This window comes from Onychostoma macrolepis, chromosome 08 (assembly GCF_012432095.1).
Source record: "Onychostoma macrolepis isolate SWU-2019 chromosome 08, ASM1243209v1, whole genome shotgun sequence".
Lineage (NCBI taxonomy): Eukaryota > Metazoa > Chordata > Actinopteri > Cypriniformes > Cyprinidae > Onychostoma > Onychostoma macrolepis.
In genome coordinates this window covers 14,869,723-14,889,581 of record NC_081162.1, presented here as the reverse complement: position 1 = coordinate 14,889,581, position 19,859 = coordinate 14,869,723, and the positions used below count along the sequence as shown (strand labels likewise).

The following is a 19,859-nucleotide window of genomic DNA, read 5'->3' as shown; positions in this document are numbered from 1 at the left end:
GGTGAATAAATATTATGTTAAAGATATTTCATCACCTGTATGTCACACAAGGACTAGAAAACAACTCAAGTAATGCAATAGAACAGCATTAGTCACATGCTTAGCTCTTTGTCTTACTGACAGTTGACATGCTAAGATGAATGAGTGTAATCAGCTGAAACGAATGCGAAAGAACCGCGAGAGAGAGAGAGAGTTTCGTGTGTGTTGGCGGTTTCTCACACAGCTCCCCTTTCATTCTCTCTCCACCCATCAGGCGGCCGCTCAGCATCTGTGTGTGAGCGGATCAGAGTTGAACTCATTGCGATAAACAGCAGCAGGCTGAGCGCCGCTGTCAACGACCGGCTCCAATACCGGACCACTGACTCCAAAATTTGATTTGATTTCTGTCTCCAGTATTCAGTCTGTAGCAGGTTCAGGTAGGTGGTTGGTTGGATTTATTGTTGTTTAATAGCTATGTAGTAAATATGATTTTGTATATTGGGGAGTCACCTTTGCGAAGCACTATTTAATACAGACATAATCTAAGCCAGACACGCGCACCGAGTCACGGGAATTCACATTCCTAAACTGTGATTACACTTTAGGGATAGAAAACAGATTTGTTTTATATCATTAAATAATTTTCCTAGCTTTAAGGTATGACCATTTATCTTTGTTATGCATACAAATATAATCAAAACTAGAAAGAATTGGGCACTTAAAAATTAGACATAACGATCATAGAGGACAATCGGTTTTATGACATTTTTTTTTTAGGGATACTGACAGTCTGCTGAAAAATGCATAGCATTTTGAAGAATAAGTTAGACGTAAATATGAAAATAAATTTTAAAAAGACCATTCTCGTTGCATAAAATGCCATTAATAATCATTATTAAATATCTTTAATAGACTGTTGACTTTAATTTTGAACTTACTAGTTAGAAAAACAAACAGACTGTGAAATTTAAAAAAATGACCATTTAGATGACAAAACGACGTTGTGTAAATTTTATTATTTATTAGTCTATTTAATTATTATTCATAAAGTTTTCAAAATTAACATCCTTTTAGCTATAGTGTTATCATTTTTAGTTATTATTGTGTAAAATTAATAATCAATTCTGCATATTGGTTATGCAAACATAATTCTCTGTATCTGTCGTAAAAACAAAAAACAGTATTGGTCGAGAACTAGCCTATGTAATACATGAAAACAAACGTGTGTCCTGTCATTCAGTGTTTTTTCCGGGTTCAGAGAATGGACCGCTTAACTGTGGCTGTGACAGTCTAAATAAATCAGTCTGTGCTGGCCTCGATTCTCTATCGACCCAAATAAATAGATTGGGCTGAAATTAATTGGCAGGTCGATGCATTGGAAGCTTCTCTCACGGTCTCCCTCTTGGCATGCTGTCAGTCACAAATAGTCCCGCAGTGCACGCGCTATTTTTGTTTCTGTCGACAGGAAACTGCTCAATGCGATGACAAAAGACTCTCTTTGAATCGTCGGTCCATTTGAAAGCGCGCGCGTGCTTGTGTAAATGCCGCTGAGGGGTCAGGACAGTCCGTGTTATCGCTCCGGTGCTCCTGACGTAAGCGACTGTCATTGAAAACATTCTGCCGGTCGCTGTACGGTGCGCTGCACCAGATGAATGAAATTCCCGGAATGCATATGCTAGCCACCTGCCTGTTAGTCGCTGCTGTTTCATACTGGTACAGCAGCGAGCTTCTGACAGTGCTCCGTCCGTTTATTTCAGACTCAGCCCTCGGCGGGGACATGCCGGAACCCGAGGGGAATCGTCGGTCACCGCAAGGTGTCCCTTACACCGACCTGCCGCACATTGTCAACGCCGATGGACTGCACTTGTTCTGCCGTTACTGGGAGCCCGACAGTCCTCCGAAGTAAGTGTGAGACATGCATATGCAAAACAGTTGGTTAGGCCTCTTGGGATAAAGTGAAAGATCCTCCCGTTACAGCCTCCGGTAGAGCAGGACGAGAGGCTGATAAGGGTTTACGGATTGTTTCCTTACGGAGATTATTTTTAGCCTACTTTCAAGAGCTTGTCCTTTACTTTCCAGCACCTCAACGGTTTAAACTGTTTAAAACGCGACAGGCTATAACAGGGAAGGTTCATGCAGTAAACGTTAACAGTGGGTTGATCTGCGGTTTTCCGCGAGGTTCTCTTTTATCACTTTTGCAAACTGCTGGCCCGTCACATGATGTCTAAAGTGGTGAGTGAGGAAATAGACGAGAGCAGTTTATTGTAAAATCCTGTATTTAAAGGTGCAGTAGGAATGTATAAATGTACTGCTAAATAAAAATATGTCACACATAAACTCACTAAAGAATCCAGTGTTTTAATGTTTCATTACAATAAAAATCATTTAAAAATGCTGTTTCAAATGCATTTTTAACTATGTTGTCATATGAACATGTGAGTAAAGTTTCGAAGTTAAGTTGTTTGAACAATAAACTTGACGAACACTGAAAGTAATGATAACTTGTCTTGTAATTGAGTAGATGATTAAGTGAATTCAATGAAGGATTCGAACTGATAGGCTACACTCTTAAAAATAAAGGTGCTTCAAGATGTCACAGAAGAACGTTTTTGTCTAAATGGTTCCATAAAGAACCTTTAACATCTGAACAACCTTTCTATTTCACAAAAGGTTCTTTGAAAGAAGGTTCTTCAGATTATAAAAAGGTAAGAAAGACTGAATGATTCTTTGTGGAACCAAAAATGGTTCTTCTATGGCATCGCTTGAAGAACCTTTATTTTTAAGAGTGTAACTCCAGCTGCTGAAGCTGTATCTGAAATCGCTTCACTGCTAACTTCTCTCCTGTGGCCTCATGATAGTAAAGTGTCCATCTTGGGATCTTTTCGGAAATAGTAGGTCATCCAGGCACTTTTTGCCTACTTTTTTTTGAGAATAATTGTGACATACTCGTGACATACTCTTTTAATGTAGGCCTACTGTTTTTCGTCCTATTGTATAGCATATTTGGATGCATGTTTTTGTTCATAAATAACACTGGACAGAATATATACTGCTGATATGTTATGCTGGAAGCACTGAAAAAATGAACAACACTTTGGAGAAACAACATTACATTGAAGACTCCAGACATAACAATCTTCTAGAAAAGCTGTTTTATTTTAACGCAAAGCTGGTCGGCTCCTAATGGGTGTCGCTCTGTTGACATCACATGCCGTGCAAATTAACTGACTTAATAATAACAGGTCTACTTTATAGAGAATTTATATCTTACAGGCAGTGCTTTCACTCTCAATGTTTTTTAAGTAATATAAATCCAGTTTCTTATAAACACTATCTTGTTATTACTTATCTGGTTATAGTAAATGAGAAAGGGGCCCTCTCAGTTTCTATGCTGAAGGGGAATGTCTTGGTTTCCATGAGTCGAAAGCCCCTGCTCATGGCCCCTTTATGACCACTTATAGACACACACACTCTAACAGTACATATCTGCTACACTTTTCTAGTGTCATCTGCTTTGGTTCTTCTGAGTAATTATAAAAATAGGTCATATTTTTGAGCATGTGAGTTTCTCAGATGCTTCGATATACCGAACTGCACACATTCAGATAGGCAGTGTTTGTGTGGGTGTCATGATTATGTCAAACAGGTCAAGCTTTCTATGCCTACTGTTACAGAGCTGTTGTTTTGCCATCAGCTATTCACCCTGAAGTGGCCGTGGTGCGGCCCAGGGGAGCATGCCGTTACCATAGTTACCACCTCTTCCCCTCTCTCAGACTAATTTGATCTCTAATGCTTGTCAGCAACAGTGTATATGACAAGAGTGTGTGTGTATCTCTATGTGTTTATTGGCATATATAATAAGAGTAAACTAATAAACCACAAAACCATGTGATCTTAAGTGAAATTTGATAAAACCACAAATATTTTGTTTTGGGATTTGGAAGATGTAGCTTTTCCCAAGTGACTGAATGAGAAAGATTCAGAGCAGCTAATGTGAAGCTAATGCAGGCATTAGACATGTTTATATCAGACATCTGAAGGAATGCTACCAGGATCCCCTCTGCTGCACTTCTGTTTATGGTGAAATATTTAGCCTGTGTTTGATCGCTTGAAGGTTCTATGTCTGTTTACTAGCTGTTTAGAAACATCTCAGCTTAGGGCGGTAGAACATGGAAATTACTGAATGCTTTGCATCATGCTACAATAAACTGATCCAATATGTATGCTTTTTTGTATTATGTAACATCATCTGAATGAGGCCAAATAACCCAATTTCCAATCCCACCCTTTTACACGTTTAGTGTAGACATTTTATATACTGTAGGCTAAATCTGGGGTTTTAAAACTTCTTGATGCCCCCAAATATGATCTTTTTCTTCCTAAAATACAATGGCATCTATATATTTTATGTATAAAAAGCTGAATATATGAAATAATCCAAAAGTATTATTACTAATACATGTGATATCATAATACAAAAAAATGAAACAATAGTTACAAAAAAGTAAAAACCATAGTTTTTTTTCTTGCCATTGTACTAAATGTAATATTACCATTGTAAAAGCAATGTAATATAGATAATATTTTTTTTATGTTAACAGTGGTTCTGAGATGGTTTTCTGACTTAAAACTAGATTCAGAATTTTTTCTTACTGTCAATATAATACAATTAATCTTCAAAATTTCAGTCTTTTAAAAAGCAGACTGAAATAGTAATGCAAGCAAATTTGGTAAATGTGATTGTACAAAAAATCGAAAATGTATGTTAGTACATTTTGTAAAATCTTTTTTCCTCTCAAATTGGTTGTGAACCTCCTAGCACTCACTCGCATCTACACCAAACCAACCTTTGAAAGTAAACATGAATGTAGTAAGGTGGTCTGTTGGAAGTTGAGCTTCCACTTAACTGAACTGTTATGACAGACGTGAGCAGCTTAAGTGGCAAACGGTTTACACTGAGTTCACCACTTCACTGCTTGGTTTAACATTTAACAGAACTACTCTGCTTACAGCCCAGACATCATCTCACAATGTCCCTGTACAGTCGCTTACATGGACATGTCCAGTGCTGATGCCACCAGATGCAGCCAGAGAAACAGGAAGTGGGTGAAAGTTGAAAAGACCACAGTAGCCCATTGTATGACCCCAGTAATGATTGACAGATCGCTCAATAGATAAGCTGGGCATTGAACCCATGCAAAGTGAACTGAAACACACTCATACACAGTCCAACAAATTGGGTCATGGCAGTGCCATGGTAACTAATGATTCACACAGAGAGACAGCAAGCCACCTTGTGATGAGCAATTGGGGTTGTGTGAGTGTGTGATTTGACTGTCTGGTGTCTCAGTGTGTGTAATTGGTTCAATTGATATACAACAAACAGAAACCATTACAGTCAGCCTCTCTGTTTATTTCTTACTCTCTTTCTGTTTCTCTCCTCCTCTAACATGCAGTCTCACGTCTCAGTATGTCTGTATACCACATGCTTTTTGGAATTTCTATTATAATCTGTTGTTCCTTTATTCATATTATGTTAATTTGCTTGACTAAATGTCATGTCAGTTATATGCCGAAATTTCCTGAGCTCTTCTTTGTGAGCCATTAGCATTGCGCTGTGAGTGACAGCCCTCTTTTATCATTTATGGCATTGAACCCATGCAAAGTGAATTGAAACACTCATACACAGTCCGACAAATTGGGTCCATTCTATTCTGTCTAATGGCATTTGGAGAAGAATTCCTCTACCAAACATGGATATTTATACAGCTGTTAGAGCAGTGCCAAATTACACACAAATATGGCCCTCACAAGTATAGCCAAAATTGTACAGGCGCACAACATTTCTTTGTCTGTTTATCTCTGCTCTGCCCTTGATGATTGTTACTTTGTAGTTTAACTACTTTAGATCTATTTTGGAATTCCAAAAACGTGCGCGCGCGCACACACACACACACAGAACACACAGTAGTCTCTCTGTCTGCCTTGCAAACTGCATTCCCAGGGTTCAAGGACAAAAGCGTTTTGATCTAAGGATGATCATGACCACAAACACTTCCATTTAATCTTGCACCAAGTTATCAGCTCGTAGATTGAGATTGAGAGGCTTTATTTTAGTAAATACATTTCTGAGTATGACAGAGGAATGGATAGAAAGAATAGCAGACTCTCCAAATAGAAGTAAAGATGCCCACTCTCAGTCCTCTGAGACCATGTGAGTCTATTATACATTTACAAAGACTCTTTTTGTTACTGATTAGAGGCTGCATTGAGGTCATAGCAAATCTGCACAAGTTTGGACCTAATAAAGCTATTCCCATTCTCTCTCTCTCGCTCCCTCTCTCCTTCCTCTCTTTCTGCCTTATTTTTTTCTTCTGGGTTTTAGTGTGTATGCTGCTAATGAGCATATCTTGTTATTCTGGTGGGAGACTGTTAGTAGGATGTGTCTGTATTTCTCATGTGTTGGGAAACTGAGAAATGGTTCTGAATAATACCGATATAAATATACCAGAACCAAATGACTTTAGCTTCTGTTAACGTTTATCGCACGTGCAGTTTCCAATGCATACTGAAAACCTTTTGACCAAGTTTCCTGCACTAGTTGTCATGAGAAATCAGGTCCCCTATTAGGACTTCAGGCAATCCCATTGGCTCAAAGAACTTTTAATGGGTACTCTCTTTAGTGCCCGATTACAATTCCTACCACATCACATTATAATATGTCATTTAAACTACATTACAATGACCATCATTGTCTGTTTTAGTCAGCTTATGTACAAGCATAGCATACAGATACCTGATTAGCCTGATACCTTTAGACCAATTACAGAAGGAATAAGAGTCACACTTTAAGGTCCGGTGCTTGCTATTAATAAACCATTAACTATGACTTTTGCCTCAGTAAAATCCTAATTTGCTGCTTATTAATAGTTAGTAAGATAGTTGTTAAGTTTAGGCATTGGGTAGGATTAGAGATGTAAAATATGGTCATGCAGAATATGTGCTTTATAAGTGTCAGTCCTCTGTTGTGTGTGTCATGTGTTCCCGCCTCTTGTTTCCTTATTTGGTCATGTTCCTGTCCTTAAGTGTGATCATTAGTTAAGTCTTGTCCAGCTGTGGTTTAGTCATTATCAATAATTGTCATGTGTATTTAGTTCATGCCTGTTTAGTTAGTTTTCGTCTGGTCTACTTGTTATTCCCCGGTGTTCCTGTCTGTGTTAACCTTGCCCTGCCTTGTCTGGATTCATTAAAGACTGTTATTTGAGTTATCCTCGTCTCCTCATTCTTCCCTGCTGTCTGCACCGTGACAATAAGTATTAATAAATAGACAATATGTTAATAATAGGCACGCTAATAAGCAACTAGTTAACAGTGAGAATTGGTCCCTATTCTAAAGTGTTACCAGAATAAGTCTAAGTTTCTTTAGTTTTTTTTTAGTGTATCAGAAACATTCAGGGAAACCAAGATAGTCAAGTGAAAACTGAAACTCATAGAACTTATTGTGATGCTTATGTTGTTACCGACCGGATGTTCATATGACAACATGTAGTTAAGGATGTACATTTTTAGCAACGTTTTGTCAGTAGTAGTTTAGAACAATAAATTAATAAAATATGTTACCACTTGTTGGTTTGTTTAGTATTGTTGTTTAATAGGTCAATTATTGGATTCCATTTATGTCAAAAAGACTTTGAAAAGTCTGTAAATACACTTTTTTAGAACTAAATTGTTGTAAATGTATGTATTATTGAAATGATTTCTTTACAAGTAATAACAAATGTTATGAAACAGTTAATGAATTGCAATTGTTAAAAGGAATCAGAACCAGCTTTGTTAAATTCTTTAGAATTCCCTTCCCAAATCAATAATGTGTGTTTTCCTCCATCAGGGCTCTGGTGTTTGTTGCCCATGGAGCAGGAGAGCACTGTGGGGGATATGCTGACATTGCTCGTAGCCTGACCCAGCATGACATTCTGGTGTTCGCCCACGATCACGGTGAGTGGCAGACTCCTAATCAAACGGCTAAAATCCCCAACACACAGATTTGTTGGTTAGCAACAGTGCAGCAGTGTTTTGGGTGGTGTAGGAGGGCGTGCTCTTTATGAGACTGTCAGTGTAGGGTAAAAAATCTATTTTACGCCCACATTTGATTCCTTGTAATTCATCCACCCAGTTTTCCTGTCATTTACAACAGATGTTGTGGGCATGGACGTCCTGGGTTTAGAGTGGGGGATCGAGTTGAGAAATTACAGAAATGACATGAAACAAGTATAGAATACAAAAAATAGCAGGTGCTATGTGTACAGAATGTTAAAGCCGTTTTGTGGCAGTGCCATGGTAACTAATGATTCACACAGAGAGACAGCAAGCCACCTTGTGATGAGCAGTTGGGGTTGTGTGAGTGTGTGATTTGACTGTCTGGTGTCTCAGTGTGAGTAATTGGTTCTATTGAAATACAACAAACAGAAACCATTACAGTCAGCCTCTCTCTGTTTATTTCTTACTCTCTTTCTGTCTCTCTCCTCCTCTAACATGCAGTCTCACGTCTCAGTATGTCTGTATACCACATGCTTTTTGGAATTTCTATTCTATTCTATTCTATTCTATTCTATTCTATTCTATTCTATTCTATTCTATTCTGTTGTTCCATTATTCATATTATGTTAATTTGCTTGACTAAATGTCAGTTATATGCCAAAATTTCCTGAGCTGCTCTTTGTGAGCCATTAGCATTGCGCTGTGAGTGACAGCCCTCTTTTATCTCGTGTTTCAAAGGAGAGCTGATATACAAAGACACGGGCGAATGGAAACATATATTACATGCTTAATTCTCTTTCTCTTACTGTCTCAGTTGGTCATGGCGTGAGTGAAGGTGAAAGAATGGATATCAAAAACTTCCAGATTTACATCAGAGACGTCCTCCAGCACATTGACATCATGAAGGGCCGGTACCCCAAGCTGCCAGTCTTCATCATTGGACACTCAATGGTAAGACATATTTTGAAACCGTTCTGAAAGTTATGGTGTGGCCTCCACTATTCTCATAGAATTAAAATGATTATTAAAACTTTATAGTATTGTTATCGTTGTAGACAAATAATTCTACATTTTCATTGTCAAAGCTATGGTTGTGAGTGAGAGTGAATATATATTAACGTAAGAGAAAGAGAGTAGACCGCACTTGTGTTTCCCTAGCCAGCATGAACTTTTTGCATATAGTTAGACATGTTATTGGAGCATTTTAATATTTTATTTTACATATTGATTTGTATTGTATCGTATTCATGCTTTCATGCAGCTCCAATTTTGGCAATCCTTTCTGAGAAGCAGACATGTCACAAAAAAGATGTAAATAATTTGGAGGGGAAATTTCTATGCTAACATTTAACTCTCTGTTTAAAACCTATTCAAAGCCAACTACAACTGTTGAAAAAGATAAAGTAAACTATTTTGAACTGTCTGTGACTCATGGGGTGGAGGCCACAGGAAGAACGTTTGCTTTTGCTTTGTTGCATTTCCCATGTTCAGTATGTGTTAAACCCAAACTGTGCATGACTGAATGTGAACAAAAAATCCAGCTGGAAGCTCTTTACTTTTGTTTTTGCTCAACAGTTCCTATTAATAAAGCAGACCAGCTGCGTACTCAAGAAACTTCATGAGCCCTATAGACTAGAAATGTTTCTGGATGTACATATCTGCACTGTATTTCTGTGGAACATCACCATCACAAAATCATAATATTTGTGGGATAGTTATATGGTATAAATATCCCACTGCATAAGTGTCCTGTTAAAGAAATCCTTCATCTAAAGTTAGTACCCATAATGCACCACTCTCCTGTTCCTTCAGTGCAGATTCTAACTTAAAATAATAAATCGTGTTTCTGCTGCTCTCCTTCTCTCTTCCTTTTCCTCTTCCTCAACTTTAATTTAGTTTTCCCCCTCATTTACTCTCTAATCTAGTATCTTATGTAATACCAGGCTGTTTGGTCCTTATATAACCACAGTCTTTAATAAGAAATATGGAAAATGAAATGATTTTATACATGCTTCCTGAAAAGAAATGTGCAATTAGGTGTGTCTTGGTACCTCCAGTCGTGGGACTATGTGTCCTTGTACTTTTCACTTCCTGAGACCTGAGGAACTGAAGCTACTGGCTGAATAAACATTTGCTTTCCTATCACATGTTTACAGATGAAAATGATCAGTGTCATATAATACTGTGTGTGTGTGTGTGTGTGTGTGTGTGCGTGTGTGCGTGTGTGCGTGTGTGCGTGTGTGCGTGTGCGTGTGTGTGTGTGTGTGTGTGTGTAAAGGAAGGGCATGTACAGATGCAAGCTTTTGTGAGTGTAATTATCTGTGTGTGTGTTTGAAACTTTACTCCCAGTTACTCCCAAGGATGCAAAAATTCCAAATTAAAAGCAATTACCTTATATAATCAAATCAAAGCAAACCACCTATTTTCTTGATGAAGCTTTTAGTGTTAGTGTGCATTTGTAGTGTGTCTAAACTGAGTGTGTATTTGGGTTTGTATGTCTAGACTTAAAGTGTTTGTGTGTGAGTGCGTAACTTAAAACGGCCCATTATAGGAGTCTCTTAGAAATGTGGTGGGAACTATTCTTTAATCTCTCCACCTCTTTTGAATCCTGGCCTCTACTCATGCATATTCATAGATAGGATCATAATAGAAACAAGATGAAGAAAGCAGAGGAGCAGAGCATCAGAAAATTACAAATTAGGGGCTTCTCACTTAGATTTACCCATGTGAGGATGGAACATGTTTATTGTCGAATTAAGAGTATGTATTATTCATTCAGTGTATAACCAATAGAATATTAATACAGGGTTTTTAAACTTTCTGATACCATGGACCGCAAAATATGGTGTTCAGTTTGCATTGGACGCCCTTCCTAAATACAAAGGCAGCTATATACTTTAAAGTATACAAAACCCCAAAATTAAGCATGGTATTATAAAACAACATGCTGTTTACAAAATAAAATAAAATATAAAATAAATGAATCTAATAATTAATGATTTGTTTTTTACAAAGCAGAATTAAACTATAATATCATAAAATATATTCTTTGACCCTAGTTTGAAAACCCTTGTGTTAAAAGAAAATAACCAGTAATGGAAATTATTAATTGGAATATAAATGTACAGTGCCCTCCAAAAGTATTGGAACAGTAAAGAAAAAATTGCTCTGTTGGCTGTGGAGTCAAGACATTTACAAATATGATTAAAAGATGAATATGAGACGAAACTATAGAATGTCACATTTTATTATTGGGTGATTCAACACATAGATGTTTTACCAGCTAAGAAGTTCAGCACTTTTAGAGTTTCATCCCCCTATCTGATGTGAGCATAAGTATTGGAACAGTTGCCTCGCAGGTCTTTCTAAGTGATCAGCTGTGTCCTGTTGCATTAATTCTTCAGATATTAAAAGCAGGGAATGTGTCGTATCAGTTATATCCATTACTTCTGCATTCTGAATCTTGCATTTGATGATGACACACACAAACCAGGATGAAGACGAGGGAGCTGACTCTGAGAGAAAAGCAAGCAATTTGGATGCTAAAAGATAAGAGGAAATCAATTAGAGCTATAGCAAAAACAAAGGTCATGGAGAAATGAAGACTTTGGAAACCACCAGCGACACCAGCAACCAACAATGACCTGATCGGCTGAGAAAACAACAGTAGTTGATGACAGACAAATCATAAAAGCTGTGAAAATGAACCGTAAAAGATGTGTCTGTAAAATCACCAACAACTTCCAGAAAGCTGGGGTGATGCTCTGACAATTTACTGTCCTCAGGAGACTTTGACACAGAATTACAGATGCTACACAGCAAGATACAAACCTCTGACCAGCTCCAAAAATAGAAAGGCAAGATTACAGTTTGCAAAAAAGCACAAAGGTGAGCCAGAAGAGTTTTGGAACTGTGTTTATGGACCGATGAGACAAAGATGAACCTTTATCTAAGTGATGGGAAAGCAAAATGTGGAGAAAAAAACGGAACTGTAATGATCCCAAGCATACAGCCTCATCTGTAAAGCATGGTGGAGGTGGTGTCGTGGCATGGGCATGCATGGCTGCCTCTGGAACAGGCCCTCTCAACTTTACTGATGACTTAATGTATGATGACAGTAGCAGAATGAATTTGGAAGGGTACAAAACCATCTTGCCTACCAATATTCAAGAAAATGCCACCAGATTCATTGGGAAGTGCTTCATATTGCATCAGGACAATGACCCAAAACATCCTGCCAGTTCAGTCAAGGAATTTATAAGTCTTAGATTGCCCAAGTAAATCTCCAGATTTAAATCCGATTGAACATGAATTTCACCAGCTGAAGAGGAGAGTAAAGGCAGAAACTCCCCAAAACAAGCAACAATTAGAATTGGCTGCATTAAAGACTGGGAAAAGCATTTCAAAGGATGAGACCAAGAGTCTGGTGATGTCTATGGGTCACAGACTCACTGCTGTGATTGTGCGCAAGGGATCTACAACTAAATAATAGCTTTTAATCTTTTATATCTGCCTTATGTTCAACTGTCCCAATACTTATGCTCACATCAATGAGTGGGATGAACTCTAAAAGTGCTGTTCTTTTTATTTGGTAAAACATATATGTGTTGAAACGGCTAATAATAAAATGTGATATTCTGTAGTTTTGTCTCATATTCATCTTTTATTCATATTTGCAAATGTCTTGAATCCACAGCCAACAGAACAATTTTGTCTTTACTGTTCCAATACTTTTGGAGGGCACTGCATATGCGAGGAATTACTAAGTACTCTACAACTAAACTACTATTGCTGTTTTCAATAACATGATTGGGTCTGTTTGTTTTACTGCAGGGAGGGGCCATTTCCATTCTGACCACCTGTGAGAGACCGCAGGATTTTGCAGGTGTTGTTCTCATAAGCCCCATGGTTCAAATGAACGCTGAATCTGCTACACCCTTCAAGGTAAAAAGCCAATGAACACGCTATAGTGACAGTCAATTCTTCTTTCTCTCCAATTGTTTGCATTTAATACCCACCGCAACAGAAACATGAGGCTGTAAATTAGATCTGCTGCCCCCTGCAGTCAGACTGTTAAATGCAATCAAATAACAATAGCTTTCAAATGTCAGCTGTCAAATAACAGCAGTAGAGCTCTCAGCTGTGTGGCAGGCAGAAGTGATTTCTCTATTCAGTCAATCTCTGCCTCTCATCATATGTCAACTATGAACATGTTCCAACTGAATTTAACAACCAGAAAGTATCCAAATAGCCTTTGTGTTCATTTGGAAGTTTTTCGAGTACCTGTTGTTTAATCATTTCAAACACACAGATTTTTGTGAATTATTTTGATTTTTTTAAAATAATAGATAATGCTGTTTTTGGATCAGTAATTTATCTAAAGCAAGTCCAGGGCCATTGCCTGTTTACTCAATAATATGTGAACATTTTAATTTTTGTTATCTGTTTAATATGTAAATTTTAAAATATGTAAATTCTGTAATTCAGTATTTGGTGTGACAGAAATGTTCAGTTCTCTGGATTTTTGGATTCTTTGCAGGTTTTCATGGCAAAAATTCTAAACCGCTTGACTCCCAAACTCTCTCTTGGTTCGATTGAGTCAAAATGGGTCTCACGGGATCCCAAACAGGTACAGGAATCTATGTCAGAGGTCTTCTGTAGATGTATATGTGCGTAAATTTCACACTGACAGTTGGGCTAAGTAAACAATCTGGCAGGGTTGTTTATAATGTTTGCTGTTAAAACCGTATTTATACAGTAAACCTGCTCTTTCAGACTGAAGCATATACATAGTGATAACATATGAATGTAATTTTCTTCATAGCTTGGGTCTGGAATACTGTTACATCCACAGAAACAGCTGGTTCCATTTATTCAGCCATAATACACAACATAAACGTCATACAGTCAAATAGATTTCATTGTAATTGTTCAAATCCTCAGGTTTATTTTACTCTGTTTACTGAGTGTAGTCTTAAGCAAAGAGTTACTGTTATATTAGGATCATGTTTATAATCCTATATAATCTCCACTTGTCTGTTAGGTGGAGGCATATGACACAGATGAGCTAAATTATCATGGAGGGCTGCGCGTCTCATTCGGAATGCAGCTGATGGAAGCAGCAACTCGTATTCAGAGAGAATTACCCAATATCACATGGCCCTTCTTTATTCTCCATGGCGATGCCGACAAGCTTTGTGACATCAAAGGCGCTCATCTAATGTACAGTGAGGCCAAGAGCACTGATAAATACCTGAAGGTGAATCAAACGTGCATAAACATGGACCAAAAAAATGCAAAAATAAACATTCTGTCATAATTTTCTCATCCTTTGTGGAACACAAAAGAGTATATTTAAAAAAAAAATGTTTCAGTTTTTTTTCAGGTTCATGCAATAGAAGTCATTGGGGTCCAAAGTTGTTTTGGACCCTGTTGACTTTCAGTATATTAAGAAAAATTGTTGAAGCATTTAGTCATACAGGTTTGGAAAAACATGAGGGTGAGTAAATGATGACAGAATTTTTATTTTGGGGTGAGTTATGCCTTAAAACAGCAGAACTCGAGGTTTGACTGAATATGATCTGAGCTGTTGTTGTGCCAGTAGATGTTTTGGATATCACAGGATAACCTGATCCAGATGCACATTCATGCAGTACTCTGTATAAAAACACATATCATAGACCTCCACCAATATTCATGCACACACTGTAAAAAATGTTTTACAGGAAAAACCACAGCTGTGGTTACTGGAATAATTCTGTAAAAATACAGTAAAAATGTAAACATATTTATGGAACAAGCTGCAGTTTAAAACCATAAAATACAAAAAATAGCCATGCAGCTACTAAAATGTGTTTTGTACCTTTAACATATATTTATTAGCATTTACTGTAAAATTACATGAAATGTAAGGTTACATCTATGTTACCATTTTCCCTTGTATATATAAGGAAACCTATTTACTGTTACTTACTGTGGTATTTTTACAGTTAAAATTACAATAATTTTGTACAGTTTATGCCTTCCTAACCGGTGTTGGGCAGTAACTAGTTACTAGTAATTAGTTACTGTAATAATATTACTTTTTGCAGTAACTAGTAGTGTAACTAATTACTAATAATATTTCAGTAATAATATTACAGTTACTTTCCATAAAACAGCTTAGTTACTTAGTTACTTTTGATGCCTCAACCCCGCTGATTTAAAATCTAAATCAAATAATTCCTAGATTTATTTTCATATTTTTCATGACTCGCACATGCATGTGATGTCCCCAGTGCAGCAGGCAAGCTTGGAATATGGAAAAGCAGATATAAATATTGCATTATCGGCATGTGGTACATTATATTAATATAATATAATTTAAATATTTTTTGAAAATTAAACAGTTTCTTACAAACTCATGTGATTTGATAAAATACATAACGAAATTTAATCGCATATGGGTAACAGAAAAATTACTTCAAGCTACACATGACAATTAATGAGATTAATACAACACTTCTACTTGAATGCCACTATCAATCAATATTGAGTGTTTGTAATAACTTCTGACTGTGATCCAATGTGGATTTTGGTCAAATGATGAGGCAGAAATATGTTGTTAGTAATATTGTAGAAGAATTTTATCTGGAAGATACTCAGTTACAACTTCTGTGGGGTGTGAAGAAAAAGAAATGTAACTAGTAGTGTAACTAATTACTGTTGCCAGAAAGTAATAAGTAAAGTAACAATATTACCTTTGAAAGGAGTAACTAGTAATGAGTAATATATTACATTCTTTGAGTAACTAGCCCAACACTGTTCCTAACCCACAGATCTCTATGTGTTTTTGTGACCAACAGGTATATGAAGAAGCCTACCATGCCCTACATCATGACTTACCTGAAACAATTAAGTCTGTCTTAAATGAGGTGAGCACCTGGATCCTGGAGAGACTCCCCAGCCCTCATGGGTCTTAGCTATCAATCACTGCATGCACACTCGCCTAAGCCCCTCCCTCAACTGAATCTTTCATCTCTACTGACAAAGAGATGTCTGACTACATGCCAACAAAACTACTCTCATTCTAATCTACCTAGGTAAAAACATAGATGTGTCTAGGTAGATGCACTAGTAGTGGCTGTTTCTAGGGCCACTATACACAAGCCATCCGCCATATTCATAAGCCCGTATGTCTGCAACAGTAGTTATACGCATATATGAATATCTGTATCTGCAAGAGACTTCAGGACAGATGGTTTTGCTAAACTAACACAATACAACAAGACAAAGCCGACACATTCTTACCTTTGAAAGTTTATCCAATTTCTCTAGGAATTAAAATTTTGGCGATTTTTATATCCAGAGGCTGCTCAATGTTGTGGCATCTTGAAACTTCACTGTTCCAAGATGGCGGAGGCGTCTACGTGCTTTAAATGGTCGAATGTGGCGTCTACATTTGCATATCTATGGGTAATAAGAGGTCATTAGTAAATGACCTTTGACCTAGAGACCCAATTAAGCTTTAATATGGCCAGTAAGGGTTCTGTGGGAGTTTATATTCCCTGTTAAACTTCAAAGGCATCAGCACTGCAGGGCATGGCTTGTGCATTTCCAGAGCAATCATCATGAGGAATATAATGCACCCGGTTGCCCTCAGTGCTGAGCTCTCTTTTGTTTTGCCACAGTAATAGAACACAGCTGCAATTTTGCCTTGTGATGTCCACTGCTCATAAGAGATGCAGTGCTGCCTCTGCTGGACAACAGCAGTACTGCATTCTGCTGTGAGCACAGTTACCAAGGCAACTCAACCTTATATTGCATATGGCTTGGCAGAAAAACAAACTGAACCTACAGAATGAGAATATGGTAATGCTTTGAGACATTCAGAGAGCAAAATGTCTGCTGGGCAAATGTTACATTGCACTCGAAGAGATCAATTAGATGATCTCTACATACACATCTATGCAGGAGATCCCACAGATTCTGATATATGAACTATATATACCCACAATAAGGAGAATTGGAAAGGTTGTTTTTTTTGTCAGTTCTAAATTTCTTTTTGTGGTTTGACTGTTTCAAACACCTCAGACTGTTCCATTCCTTGGAGTAAGTGGGGAAGTAGCTGTTCTGCAGCTGGATTTACTTAATATGAAACCTATTTACAGCTGATTCTTTCTTATGGGCTTTGGAATTGTAATATGTTATTCCTTTATTTTTACAAGCATTTTCATTACTTTGACTACTTTATTATTAATAAATATGTTACTGTTGAAATGATAAGATGTTCACATTAGCTTTTGGCCTCGTTGTAGACCTCAGGGTGCGCATGGGGTTTGTAGCTCTAAAACAACATGAAATTGTAAAAGGTCAGTCGTTCACACCAGCTTAACATTTAACGCGACTGTTTTGATTCAGACAAAGGAAGGTTTTGTTGCAGAGATTCATCTGTAATCCTCAAAGGCATTTTATCAATGAATGTAGATCAATGAAGGTTTTATTGAATGTGTCACATTTTTAATGGAAGCAACAAGCAAAAACTTTCTCTAGCTTAAATTTTTTTTTTTTTTTTTTTTGATTGATTGATTGATTTAGATCAATTAGTAATAATACTGCTATCTGTGGTGTGAGCAGAAATGAAATGTCCAGCACAAGATTGTGAATAGTGTGCATGTTTGTTAAGAGATTATGTAAAGAGAAACTATAGTTTGGATGTTTGTTTCACACGTAAAGCATTTTATTAAGTATATTGTCTCTCAATCGTTTGAAATGGATCACTTGTACATGAAATGTATGTAACACTTCTTATGAGAATTTGTAGAATAACTGAATCTTTATAATTGATAATCCTCTGTGACTCTTTGACTGTTTCTGTAACATATAAAATCTGTTATAAAATCTTCCTAAGGTGGAAGTACTAGGAGCACTGTGATTGGAGGAGAGGCTAATATTCTCAAGGACATTATCTTTACATTGGGCAATAATGCATGATTCATTTGGATTAGAATTGTCCATCTGAGTTGCTTGCCTTTAATATGGCATCTAAAATCCTCTCCTACTGTTGCACTGTCCTAGTAAATGGCACATTTACTATTAGAAGGGTTCTGAATTCTTGCATAAATACTGTAATATATTAAACAGAGAAATTAAAGCTATAATGTGATTTAAATAATTCTCAGTATGGCCAGTTAATAGTCTCTGAATTGTAAAGTCTGTAAAATAATAAATTTGAAATGCTAAATGATAAGTAGTTTCTGTGGATTTTTTATTCTTCAGACTGATCCCAACACAATGGATTTTAGCTTTGCTCCACTGTCTAAAGAAATTCCTTTTATCTGAATATTATAATTTTTTTACATTTTTATTTTATTTTGAGTGAGTGAGTGAGTCAGCGAGTGATTTTGTGCCTTTAACGTCTCATGGATACTAACATATGATCCCACCCCTGTGCCATGACTTGGGTCATATGGTCATGAGTTAAGCAGCAAAAATCCCCTAGCGTGTAAAAAACCCCTCCTATCCAATGCGACAGAGATTTGTGGTTTAGTCTCGATATAAATGCCAAAATTAATTGCGCCTGGAAAAATAGTTTTTATAGTCTCCAGTGAAAATTCATTATAAGGATCTTTTTTAGTAACCAGATAGTGAAAACTAAATTACACTCTGATTTGTTCTAGAAAACTGTCCTCTGAAGTCAAACATCTATTATTCCAGTGGGCATGTTTCCCTTGGTGCACCTCTGTCCCAGTTTCTCCAAGGCAACAGGCTTGTGCTTTTAGTGTCAGTCTTTAAACTGTCAGGGAGGCCTAGAGGTAACTGACATATTCACTCAAATTATATGTATACATATATGTATAGCATATGTATAATAATTAAAAATAAATAAAAATGCAAACAGTGAAAGTCCTTAATGTTTATTGATACCTGAAAGCATGACCAAATTTGACAAAATATTGAATAACCAATAGGTTAACCATCTAAAAATAACCATGCAAAAAAAATGTGAGATTTTTGTGGATGACCAACATACACTTTTTCTGTGAACTTGAGCTCTGCCCTAACACAATACTGTTTCCTAACATTTCCTTAATATTCCTTTAATCATGTTATGAAGAGTATTATGATTAAAAAATATGATAAAAGGAAAGTCACCATTCACTTTCCATTTCCATTTAATCATTTAGCAGATGCTTTTATCCAAAGCGATTTACAAATGAGGACAATAAAAGCAATCAAAACCAACAAAAGAGCAACAACATGCAAGTGCTATGACAAGTCTCGATTACGCAGTTGTTTTTTGTTTTTTTTTTTTTTTTTAAAGAAAACAAGTTGATAGAATAGAAAAAAAGAAAGCTAGTGTTCGTTTTTCAAGAAAAGCTAGCACCCTTTCCTCCATACAATAAAAGTGAATGGTGACTGAGACTAAAGTCTCCTTTTGTTTTTCAGAGAAGAAAAAGGGGGGAAAATAAAGGTTTGAAACAACATGTTGGTGATTAAATGTCAATTCTCATTTTGGGATGAGCTATATCTTTAAGATGAGAGTAAATCCTCATGTCAAGATGAAGTTTTTTTACCCGGCAGGGGGCGCAAGGGGTACCTCGAGGAAAATGACTGGAGGATTTAAAGGTAGGTTCTGTGTGGCCATGGCAACGGCTTTACCTGCGACCTGAATGAAGACCCGAGAATAGATCGACTGCTCTATATTTACTGACAGGGAACTCCTTCTCTTTTGGCGTGAATGTGTTTTGTGAGTTGTCCATCTGCGATCATTTGTTCCTTGGAGCCTTTCCAGGAATCGACAGTGGCCTTGCTTGCTTTCAAAGCAACCCTAATCAATTAATGAGCTTTTCTTTTTGATCATA

General features: G+C 36.9%; 1 protein-coding gene across 2 annotated transcripts; it reads left to right on the top strand.

Moving 5' to 3' along the window:
* The first annotated feature begins 236 nt into the window (after positions 1 to 236).
* mgll (monoglyceride lipase) lies at positions 237 to 18,244 on the top strand. Of its 2 annotated transcripts, XM_058784206.1 has the most exons (8): positions 237 to 416; positions 1,737 to 1,881; positions 7,868 to 7,974; positions 8,831 to 8,967; positions 12,850 to 12,960; positions 13,556 to 13,645; positions 14,060 to 14,275; positions 15,861 to 18,244. In XM_058784206.1, exons 2-8 carry the CDS (start codon positions 1,757 to 1,759, stop codon positions 15,975 to 15,977), a joined length of 903 nt encoding a protein of 300 aa, XP_058640189.1. In that variant the 5' UTR covers positions 237 to 416; positions 1,737 to 1,756; the 3' UTR covers positions 15,978 to 18,244. The 2 variants fall into 2 exon arrangements, with proteins under 2 accessions (XP_058640189.1, XP_058640188.1); XM_058784205.1 differs by lacking the exon at positions 237 to 416 and having other exon boundaries at positions 456 to 1,881.
* Positions 18,245 to 19,859: the final 1,615 nt, after the last annotated feature.

Excerpts from the sequence above, each read along its gene's own strand:
- mgll (XM_058784205.1), top strand. The coding sequence starts at position 1,628 with ATGAATGAAATTCCCGGAATGCATATGCTAGCCACCTGCCTGTTAGTC. Across the intron at positions 12,961-13,555 it reads AATCTGCTACACCCTTCAAG|GTTTTCATGGCAAAAATTCT; the intron begins GTAAAAAGCCAA and ends GATTCTTTGCAG. Across the intron at positions 13,646-14,059 it reads TCTCACGGGATCCCAAACAG|GTGGAGGCATATGACACAGA; the intron begins GTACAGGAATCT and ends CTTGTCTGTTAG.